General features: G+C 54.0%; 1 protein-coding gene across 13 annotated transcripts in view; it reads left to right on the forward strand.

Annotated features, from left to right (window-relative positions):
• Window positions 1–11,465, forward strand: part of CADM1 (cell adhesion molecule 1) — a 165,158-nt gene that overhangs the window by 142,919 nt on the left and 10,774 nt on the right. For 6 of the 13 annotated variants that reach the window (XM_074561438.1, XM_074561442.1, XM_074561446.1 and 3 more), the window contains 2 exons: window positions 4,170–4,202; window positions 9,640–9,693. The exons of 4 other annotated variants lie outside the window; for them this stretch is intronic. In XM_074561438.1, the coding sequence (XP_074417539.1) occupies window positions 4,170–4,202; window positions 9,640–9,693 (87 nt within the window). The remainder of the gene's footprint in view (window positions 1–4,169; window positions 4,203–9,639; window positions 9,694–11,465) is intronic. 3 more of the 13 variants (XM_074561439.1, XM_074561445.1, XM_074561449.1) reach the window with 1 other exon arrangement.

Raw genomic sequence — 11,465 nt, forward strand, 5'->3', positions numbered from 1 at the left:
TGCTCCGCGAATCCTGCCGTCCCCGGGGTGCGTTGCAACACGCCCGGACGCAAAAGCTTTCAGCGCGGGCTGGGACCGCTGGACGGAGCATTGTCGTGGAGTACCATAACGCAGGGCACGTTTTCACCGCTCCTGCCGAGGAGCGTTTGGCGAGGGAGAGGACCTGCCGGGCTTTTCCACGCCGTGGGTTTGCGGAGCCCCTTTGCGATGCTCCCGAGGCTGCTGGCGGACCGCGGGCGCTTGTTCCGCGGGAAGGATGGGGAGCTCTGCAGGGCTCCTCGCTAGCCACGAGGGCCCGAAACGGCGCAGACGTCCCGTTTGTAGTGCTGCAGGCTGCTCCCTAAGGCTGCTATGAACCCAGCAGCCTGAGGGAATTCGTGCTCGCCCCGGTCAGTAAGTGTTGGGGAGCCCGGACAACCAGAAAGGATGAGAGCTCCGCAAGTCAGCGGTCAGATTGGCTTTTGTTTTCAGTTCAGAAAGCATCTTAAAAAGCAATACATTGCGTGGATATCTGTGCTTATTAATACCTCTTTACTTTTTTTTTTTAAGTGTTTTTTGTCATCCTTTGGACGACGCGCTGTTGTAATCCTCTTTACAATAGCCATGTGTTTTTAAGCTCCAGCGTATCGTGTGCTGCTGCAGCTCAGGCACGCGAGTTGGCAAATTTAATTTTGCTGCCGGGGTTTTAATATTCCTCCATCGCGCTCGTTCTGTTTGAGGCTGTGGACTAATTACGGACGAGTTTAAAGGGCCCAGTCTGTCACACTCCGCAAACAGTTTGAAGTTGGAGAGAATCCATTTGAAAAAATGAGGAGGCATCGCGATGGAGCTCGTAACTCAACTAAATGTCGCCCAGATGCCTTCCTGCAGTAATTTTATAAATATGTGTATCTATGTGTGCGTGCGCGCGCGCTTGTGTAGCTACCTAATGAAGTGGTGAGTGCCTAAAACTTGGGTGTCGTCCGAGTTGTCTTAGCTGGCAGATAACACCATCTGTATCGCCAGACGACGTGTGGTAGCGTCTTCGTTGGAGAGCTGGCCACACGAAACTCTCTTCCTGGGACCGACGCTGAAAAGAAATGACGATTAAGGGAAATGTGCCGCTTTATAGAGGGCAGCGGTCCCAATCTTGGATACCTTCTGTAGTTACCAAGCAGTCCCCTGGGGGATTTATGTACACGTAGATTTTGAAGGACCGTTGCATTGTTTTACTGCTCCCTGTACAGCACGTTTTGTTGTTTTAGCGATTAAAATCAGGAAGGGCAGCCTTTATCTTTGTCTCAAGATGGAAGGTACCACACTGAGCCTCTTTGTTTCTGTGCTTTCTACCTCCTCTGCTTTGCCGCATCTTGGAAAACAGCCCCTTTTCAGCGGCGACCGACCATTGTGAGGGGTCACCGTCGGCCGCCTGCGGTTGTGTGGCTGCTCACGTCTACGGCTCAGGACCAGAACGGGGCCTTTTGGTGGTGGCAAAGCCTTTCATTGGCTTCAATCAACCTTAGTTAGGTCCGAGACGGATCAAGGAGTTTCTTGTCGGTCCCTATTTGAGGAGAAGCGATGACTTTTCTTCTAGGACGTGGGCAGCAGTTTAATCTCTGGGGTGCCGTCTGCCTGGTCCGGCAGAGAAGCACGGCTCTTCTTGACGGTGAAGTAGAAGTCAGCGGCACCTGGAATTCAGGGAAGCGCGTCCAGCGTTAGCCCATCCGTCTTAAAATTGCGGGCTTTGCTAGCAGCAGCCTTGCGGGGCCGGGGCCGTTCCCTGCTGCGTAAGGCGGAGTTCGGTGCGCGCGCAGCTTTACGCGTGCTCATTCCTGTGGTACCAGAGCGAGCGCGACAGTTTCTCTCTCCTTTGCCGCGCGAGCGCTGTAGTGGTGTGCCTGTGGCCGGGGCGTTCCTCGCCTTGCTTTAACGTGAGATTCTTCCTCTGGAGCGCTGCGTGCACGCGGCCCTTCTTCTCGAAGAAGACTCTGGGATTGAAACGGCCTTCCAGAAAACTCACTCTAAACTTTAACTGGTCTGTGTTTCCTATTGCAACCATCCAAACCATTTGCTAATCATAACTTTGTCATTCCAGCTGCAGCCAACATGTTGTTTGACTTGGATATTTGTTCGCACTTACAACCGCTTGAGAACTTTATTTTTTGTAACCTGTCGGTCTCTGTCCCCAGACGGGGAAGCGAGCTGCACTGTCCAGTTTGCACTGTTTCTTGACTAATATCTTTTCCAGCACGTGAATTCAAGTTTGCTTTCGGCAGATGCTCTATTTAGCGTAAAAGCTGACGTAACTTTTTTTATTACAGGAAGACAGTAAATTGAGACTATTGATAGATGCCAAGGTGCTATCTCAGGAATTAATACTCGGTTTTCCCACCCTCTCCAAACAACAGCTTTCCCCCCGCCTCCACCGCCATTTGCCCCTCCACCGTTTGCTCGGTTAAAAGGAGGCATCGCTGGGGGATTGCTGCCCGAAACCAAAGCGCAGCCCCGCTCTTGTTCTCCTCCCGGCTCCGAGGGCTCCCCTTGAGCCTCCCGCGGAGCTCCCGGCAGGAGAGCAAGCGCCGGCGTCTGGAAGCGCGGTAGATTTGGTCGCCAAGACGAGACCAGCGCGTGTTGGCAGGGGAGGCAGGCTAACGACAGCTTGAGAATCCCTTATGCAAAGCTTGGTGCAGCTTGTTAAATTGCGCAGGGTTTATTTGCTTTTGCTCTCACAATTAAAGCATGTAGGCCTCGTATCTGTAAGTATGGTGTATTCCTTGTGTGATCCTTGTCCTCACTGGTGCTTCGGAAAGTCAGACCCGGGCTGTCCCCAGCTCAGTCGCGCAGGAGGGGGTCCTGCTCGTTCCGCTGCTGCGCGGGTGCCGGGGAGAGCCCGGCCGCAGCGCGGGGAGGAGGGGACACGCCGGTGCGAATTGGCTGCTCTTGCAACGACAAAACTCAAGCTCGGGGCCGCTTTGCAGAACGACGCGGGAGAGCGCTTCTCTGCACGTACCTGTGCGCTTTTACTCATTGAAACATTGCCTGCATCCAACCGAGGGGACTCTGCGGAACCCGGGCTCTGCTGCCGGCCCGAAGCCGTCGGGAGGGACCCGCAGGTGACGCTGGTGTGGGGAGGAGCCGGCCCGCTAAACCAGCAGCGTCCCAGAACACAGAGAGCCAGACCAAATGTAAACGAGTTCCCACAACTGAAACGAGCCCGTAATTTGGATATTAGGGACAAATAGGACTTAGACCTATTGGCGCAGAGGAAATAACTTAGGACGCCGTCAGGAAAAACCTTCAGATTTGGGTCGGTCTTTAAACTTGCCTGTTGAAACACCTGCGAGGAGGTGAAGCGTCCCCCCGTTGGCAAGGCAGCCGCCCCCAAGAGGTTTCCCGGGGCCTGTAATATGTAGGGAGTACAGTCGGCTCCAGACTAATGACCAAACCCCTCTATTTTAATTACCAATAACTGTTAAGCAGTTAAGCGTTGCGATAGAGGGACTGGTCGTTTCCGCCTGCCTTTGCACGTGCTAGAACAATGTTTCTTACACTGAACAAAACGCGCATCTTAGAGGTGCGTGGCTGGCTGTAGCCGAGGCCAGGAGGCCACATGCGCCTCAGAACTAGCCCTGCGGTTTCTCGTGGTTAGCCTTTGCTTGCCACTGCTGAACGCCTGGGTCCGGAGGCTGGGCCGTGCAGCGACGTGCCTGGAGGCTCCCTGCGTGGGATGAAGGAAGAGGAGGGGTGGGCACGGAGCAGCCCCGGCCACTAGCGCTTTGATGGAGGCAATGTTTGAATGCGTAAAAGCCACGTTCCCAGTGTCGGCTCTTTGTCCTGGTCTTGAGCTTCTGTTTTGGTCCTTGCCAACTAAAGCGTTGGTGTCGGTGTTCTCCCCTGTCTCTTGTCCCCCTGACTTTGCAACCACCAGTAATTGTGCTGGCGAGGTCCTGGAAAGAGAGAAAAATTTACTGTTTTCCTCAGGCTCATAGCTTTTGAACTGGAGGCATGTCTTCTAAACAGTGCAACTCACTTCAAATGCTTTTTGCCTTTCATTTTATTATTGCTTGTCACGCAATGTTCTTTGAAAGCTTGCTCATATATTATCTGTTCCATTTTTTCCATTTTCCCTTTTTTTGCATGCCGTTCCTCCTGTTTCTTCCCTTCCTCCAATCCTCTGTTCCCGTGTGTAGACACAACGGCGACGACAGAACCGGCAGTTCACGGTTGGTATCACATTCCTGTTTATCTTATTTCTCAGCGCTGCTGAGTGGCAAGACAAGCCTGGGAAGGGGTGGCCAAAAAGGGAAACGCAGTCTTCAAGGGAAAACCATGTTTCAGGTGGACTGATCTCATACATATAACATGGGTTTGAAGGCTGGAAAGTCTGTCTGGGCTTGTCATTTCCGTTGTGAGCTTCGCAGCCGGCTGCTCCAGGGCCAGGCGAGCACCGATGCCCCAAGCCCCGTGGAGACGGGGAGTAAATAGGAACCCAAATGGAATTCTTTGGGAGGCGAGTGAAATCTGGAGGGTTTTTTCTCTGCTTGGGAGTTTGTAGGACAGGGCGTCCGTCGGCGTGGGGCGGCCCGGGGCGTGCCGGGGCGGCTCGGAGAGGAGCGGAGGTCAGCGCCGCGGTGTGCTTTGCCGCGCTGCAGAAGGAGATCTGGAAAACAAGGAGCAACACCTTGCTGTCAGCACAGCAGTCCAGCCCGCTCTCGACCCCTCTCGGCTGCTCCCGGCAGCCTAGCGAACAGCTTGACAGCTTCCGTAGCGTCCCACATTTTTAAGGCGAGCCTAAATCGTCGCTTCAGACTGGAAGCTGAGCAGACCGGTTTTTGGCACGAGCTCCCTTTTCAGCTATGGAACCGAGACCTCTGACAATTTTAATTAAGGCTAATCCATATTTGGGTTTGCTATTTTAGTGTCTTTTCACTCTGGGAAGTCGAGTGTTTCTTTTATCGACAGAAACGTGTCACTCAGAAGAACCCCTTTTCCCTGCTGCTCCCCCCGAGGCGGCTCTTGGGCGACAGGAGAGGGAGGACGGAGCAAAGTCACAGTTACGTAGCCATGCCCTGTGTCAAGTGGAGGGACGTGCAGGTCTTGTCCCAGATAACTTACCTCCTTGGATGGATTTTCCCACTTGACGTAAAAATTGGAAGCCTTCAGGCATACCTGTCTTTTCCCTAGGTTGCCCGTCTCCCTCTGTATGTTTGATGTCGAGGTTCCGTGACGAGCGTCATGGCAAGGCAGTAGTCCTTAATAGTCCTTAATAGTCCAAGTGACGCCTCGTCCAGCACTATGCTGACACTTATGAAAGTCAGAAGAAGGCAAAACGTTAACCACCCGATGGTTGAGCCATGGGGGGAGCCTTGCAGAGCGGCTGCTGAAGGTGGCGGCCCGGTTTAATTACCTGCAGGTCTGCTCAGTGCCCCTCGCCCCGGTGGTCAGGGTCCCGCTGCTCTTTGAAGTACCAGCGGGCGTTTTGCTCTCTGAGACGTGCCTGCGAGCAGTCGGGAAGGGCGGGAGAGACGCGGGGGTCAGGCGGAAAGGAAAGTGGCTTCGTCCCCACCACCCTCCCCGGCCCCTGCGGTCTGGCCGTAGCCAGGGCTCGGCAGCGGCCGTGGGGCATCCCGCTCCGGCAGCGCTCGCAGGGAGAGGGGTTCTGCCAAGGCGCTCTGCCTTTAGTACTAGAATTTGCTGAGAAAAAGGGTCCAGGCAAAAGAACGGAGTGCCCCGCAGGCTCAGAAACCAGCAGGTTTTTGTGCTTGTCTCGGACGGCCCCAGGGGTGTGCGCGTGCGGAAGCTGCTGCCCGCTTTTGGGCAGGGTCAGGCAGCCTGACACCGGCGTGGCTTCCAGCGTCGCGTCTGGGTGTCTCGGCAAGGCTGCTGTGACACGCAAGGCTATTCCTCGCCGGTGTGAAGGCAGGCCGGGGAGGCTGAGCATCCTCGCTGCAGACAGGGCTGCGAGGCGCCGGCACTGGGTGGCTGGTGCCGGAGGGGACACAGGAGGGGACACAGGAGGGGACACAGGAGGGGACACGCAGCCCGGCAGCCCGTGCGCATTCCTTCAGTGCAATTCCCGATGGCTTTCACCGCTTTTACTTGCGTTGGGGAAAGCCGCAAAAAGCATGGTTTTACCTCAAGGAGCACCTCCGTTTCCAGCTGGGGGGAGGGCTGACAGCTGACAGGCCAGCCCAGCCCGAGGGCCTGCCACAGACTTTCCTGCCTTAAAACCCGGCCGGTTTGTACCGAGCCCCCCGCGCTTGCCCTGGGGGTGCTTTTCCCGTGGAGACTCCGGGGTTTCTTTCCAAGCTTGTGTTGCTGGAGCGTGTATGGAGTACACCAGGTGTTTCTGTATGTTGGCCATTTGTTCTTACCGATGTCCGATGGGAGTGAGCATGTCTGTGAATGACTAGAAATGCATGGGCATGAACTACAGCCAAATGGATTTTCTCCAAAAACCGTTCTAAATGAATTGGGGGAAGAAAAAAATGAAACCAAAAAAAAAAGAAAAGAAAAAAAAAAAGAACCCAAAAAAGAGATTGCTAGCAAAGAAAATGAAACGTAAGGCTAGTGTGGAACCAGCACGATACTTCAATCTGGGAAAGGATTTTTGAGTAATTTAATTTTTTGGAGTGTATCCTAGAGGACTGGGGGGGGAAGGAGTCCTGTGCGTGTGTGCATGTAACAGCGGTAGCAAAGCCCCTGCCATTCCTGTTTCCTTCTGGAATGGAGATGACGGCAGCGATGCATGAGTGACTTAAAGCACGAACGTTGTTAACTCTTTTGTTTAAAGATGAGAGCTTAACTGTAAATTTTCTGATGCACTTTCTCCTTTCTCTGCACTGTTCATTGCCAGAACTCCAATAACAGCATGGTCATGGCCGGCAGGAAGGCTTGTGCTTCTGCTGCGCCGCGCTAAGCCGGCTTTCCCGAGCTCAAGCCCTCCTTCCCTGCCTGGGGCCAGGCTGCCGGCGGCGCTGGCACCGCAGCTCCCTGCGCGGCCCGAATCGGGGCAGACCGCGCCGGAGCCGGGGGACTAACTCCGTCTCGGAGCCTGCAAAGAAAACCCTTTTTCTGCCATGCCCGTTCTTGTCCTCCCCCCTGCCCTTCTCCCCCTCAAAGTCAACCTGCGAGATTTTGGCTTCCCGGGGCGCTCACCCCGCCATGCGGGGCTGCTGCCCTTGGGGAGCCCTCGCCTCGCACCCCCTGCCCGGCAGGACATGTGTAAGCAGCCGTGACCTTATACGTGACGGTCTTTTGCTACGGCAGAAGTAATTTTGCCATTTTTTCCCAAATTTTGACCCCACCCTCTCATAAGCGAAGAGCTTTAAGAGCTCGGGAATGGTTTTCCCCAGCGGCGGGCGATGCCCGTCGCACGGAGCCGCTGTCCCTGGGCAGCCCCGGCCGGACACACGTGGGGGGCGAGGGGGATGCTCCGGGCGGCGCTGCGCCTCCCCCCACCCCCCGAGGCAGAACCGCGGCAGGATTTCTGCTCGTCCTCACGAGAAGGTAGGGCGAAAAAAAAATCTCTTCTGAAGCTGGCAAAGCAGGAAGTCTGGAGCCAAGGCTAAAATCACGAAAGCATCCCAATCGTGAATGAAGAGTGACAAGAAAATACCTTGCCCATATTCTAGCAGGTAAATTATTTTATAAGCTGCAAATTCTTCCCCGAAGGCCCATGTGAATTTTTAATTGCAGCCTTAGCAGGGTTTTGCACGAGGGGCTTTAACGCTCACGTGTTAAGCTCTTGTTGCTTTTCCCGGTAGCGCTCGGTCTCGGAGAGCGAGTTTTACTCGTCTGCAGCCAAAAGCTGAGCCGTGCCCGAGCGCTCCTCGCCTCGCAGGTCTCGCCAGACCCAGCGGCACGCCAGGAAAAAGCCTCCGTACTCCCGGCGTTAGCGTTACCGAGCGGCTCTGCCTGCCCGGCTGCCTTGCCTTCGGAAAACGCCCTGTTTAAAAGCGCAACTAACAGTAAATACATTCCTAAATCTATTTCACGGAGCCAGTCCTTGGGGCGATTGAATAAAACATCACAAAGCTCTCTGCACATGCTCTGGGTTCTGTGCGGGGCCCCGGAACAGGCAGCATAAAACGGAATCCCTAATTGGTTATTTACAGCTTGGTACGAAAGAGAAAATTGGCTTTTCCTTAAAAAGCGGAGGTAGCCGAGGAAGCAGCCCAAAGCAGGGTCCCCGCGGCACGGGGAGACGGGAGCCGAGCGCCACGCCGGCATTCCCGCGCGGACCAGGAGTCGCGGCAGGCTCGGAACTCCTTCGGAGCCGAAGGGAGAGGAAGGGACTCCGATAGCTGGTATGGAAGTTCAACGGGAAAAGTCAAGAAGTAATTCACCGCATGTTTAAAATGCCTCGCAACAGGTTTTGCTACTGTTGGGCGGCATTTTTAAGCGTACCGGGTGCAGGCAGAAACTGAATTGCGGAACTGTTACATTTTCTTTTGAAAAAGCCTTCATAAAAAATGCAACGCTGCCCTTTCTCATTATTGAGGAAATGTCGTTCCTTTTAAGCGAAAGGGAAGCCTCTACAGAAGCAATTTGGGAGAGAGAAAAGTTGAAGGGCTCCTCTGGCACGTCCAGTGCTTCCGTGGGTCAGCTGTGATTACATTCATAAATTGGATTGCAGTAAAAAAGGGGAGCGCCCTGAAATCCGGGAGCGGCACACAAACAACCTGCTTGCTGTTAACATAAACGCCTTCCCGCTTTAGAAGATAATTCCGCCTGTAGCTTCCGGGTGACTTGATGGATTTTAAACACCGGCACTGAAAAGGAGTTTTATTTTTAATAAGAGAGAGAGAGAGAGAGAGAGAGATAGCCTGCTGCTTTCCCATGGGGACAGTCTCACATCGACTACGCTGCGTTAACGTCTCGGCTGTTTAAAAGAAAGTCAATGTTTTTAGCGGTCGGCGGGCTCACGCCGCCAGGTTTCCCAAGCGCCGGTGCCGGTGCTGTCCCTTCAGGGCAAATATTAAAATAAACAATATTTTCAAAATAGAAAATAATGGCTTTCCAGACAGCGTCGGCTGCCTTTTGGGGTCAGGAAAGCATGTCTCACCTAACTGCTTTATCAGCTTTGAGGACAGATCCTTTTTCCGTAAATTCATCCAATTTGGGAAATTAAAAAAAAGAGGTTTTGTCAGCTCTTTTTTGCAGAAGATAGAGCCTGCAGTTTGCACGTGCAGGTGCCCTACGCTATGGAAGCGCGACCCGCAATATTCACTAATTGATACGTTGCCCGGCTTGTCAACATTTACCAAAAAGGGATTGAATTGTGGGGGAAATTGGAAGAAAATTTGACATTGCTGTATGTATACAGAACCTAAATTGAGCTGGACCAAATTGGGAGATTGCCCCCCGCCATGACTAAAAGACAGAGTTTGGGGGCCTTTGCATGCTGTTATGAATGAGTGACTTTGACTCCATGTTTTGTGTGCCAACAGTGTAGACTGAGGAATGTTTCTGTCTGTAATAAAGGAAATTATTGCAATTCTGTCATACGAGTTCCCCTGCCCGCACGGGCAGAAGGTGGCAAGTGATTGACGCATTCTGTTTTTCCCCCCCAAGAAATGTCATCCTCGGTTCTTAAGTGTGTTGTTTTTTTGTCGCTCGAGAAACGCAGAGAAAAATGAGTTTGTTTTTACTTGTAAGGCTTTACTCAGTTGCCCAATTCGGCAGAGGAGCTGGACTATGGGGATCTCTCAGGTAAGGGCTAGTACGTAGGTACACCGCTGCTCTTCTTCCCTAGCTACTGGTTCCACTCCGATTTCTGCGTCTTGGCCATGTTGCATTGTATAGTTGCTCTGGTGTAGCCCTTCCTCCCACGCACGGGCTGGCAGCTTGGATGTCCGCTCTTTCCCGTTGGGGTTTTCCGCCCCGTTTTTGGTTTTGGCCCCCGTTTCTGCGGCAGCCTTGCAAAGGGGGCGGGAGGGCGCGGAGCAGGGAGGTGCCGGTGCCCTCCCAGCTGCTCGGCCGGAATTTTTTGAACGCTGAATTTGGAGACGGGTTGAGCTGAAACTGGATGTTGGTCACACGCTGGGCTCTGCCCCGTTGTGTGAAACCGCCTTTAAGAAAGCGGCCGGCGCTACGTCTCGGCTGCGTGGCGGTTTCTCATAGTAGGAGTATCGGTTTGGGGGTAAGAAAGGAGGTTTTATCGGCGGGGGCCGAGCCAAGTAAATGGTTTGAACCTCTTTTTATCCACGCTGGACTGAAAGTTCCATAAATACCAACGTCCTCGTAGCTGGTCCTTGCGAATTAGCGCTAATCCAGATAAGAACCGAAAGCATCTTCAGAGGACGCAGCTGGTATATTCAAGGAGGGGTCGTCCCAGCGCTGCAGGTGTCGTAAACCTCTGATCCTCCTGTTTTGCCGGGGTCTTCCTAAGCGTTTTTAGAACTGCACCCGTTTTTGGGGTTTTTTTGCTGCCATTTGTCAGAGCATCTCCGCGGAGGGGGGTTGTGGGGCCGGGGGCGGGAGAGCCCGCTCCCACCCTGTCCCCTTCGGGGGGTGACGGGGGGCAAAAAGCAAGGCCAAAAAAAGCCAAGCCCCGAGTCCTCCTCTCGCCCTGTCAAATGCTCGCCTTTGCTGTGATGGAATCAGCGGCATCTCCTCCCGTAAGCCACTATAGGTATGCTCTGGCCAAGAGGTTAGAAATGATGGATTGATGCAGTATGTCTTCTAACTCCTGAGCCGTACTAATAATTATTGTTGCAGGCCTGGGCCAGATCTCATAGGTAAGAAGCACTAGGTGTCTGTCAAATATTATCGCTGTGGGGATGGGAAGTAATTGCTTTGCTCTGATAAGCTGCGTTACTGTTTTAATTTGTATTTTTTAAAGAAAAATGCACTTTCCGGTCAACGAAGAGAAGAACGGGAAACGATTCCCCAACGGAATTCCCCAAAATGGGTGTCTGCCAGCAGCCCTGCCTTCCCCTCGGGTGCCGCGGTGCCGGCCACGGAGCAGCTGTGGCTGTGCCCGATGGCCAGCGCCTTTTCCCCGGTGTGCAGCTCCGTGTTCCCGTTTTTCTGAGCCTTGTGCGCAGGCGAAACTCCCCCGAGCTTTGCAGGAAGCAGCGCGGGCGCCGCCGCTGCGAGGGCCGGCAGAGGAGCGGGCAGCCTTTGTGCGCCGCCAGACACCCATTTTGCAGCATCCGTTTTGACTCCTGATTTTCTATTATTTTTTCCCTAAGAATCTCAAAATTTTGCTTGTTGCTCTCTTGGTCACCTGTGGACACCCAAAGGGTAATCGTGCCCAGCCAAATATGCCAGTGTCACTGGAGAAAGGGCTCCGGGCCGGTCTGTCCCCGTCCCATCCGCCGTGCCCAGGCTGGGGGGGCACGGCATCGGGTTTGATTAACTCACCCAAAGCCGATCGGCCCCTTTGTTCCGGGGGGCTGCTGCTGAATCCAGGGCATCCCCCTTGCAGACGGGGCTGGGCAGGCTGGGGCTGTCAGATGGGGGGGTCCAGGTGGGTGCTG

The sequence above is a fragment of the Larus michahellis genome, chromosome 17 (assembly GCF_964199755.1).
Source record: "Larus michahellis chromosome 17, bLarMic1.1, whole genome shotgun sequence".
Lineage (NCBI taxonomy): Eukaryota > Metazoa > Chordata > Aves > Charadriiformes > Laridae > Larus > Larus michahellis.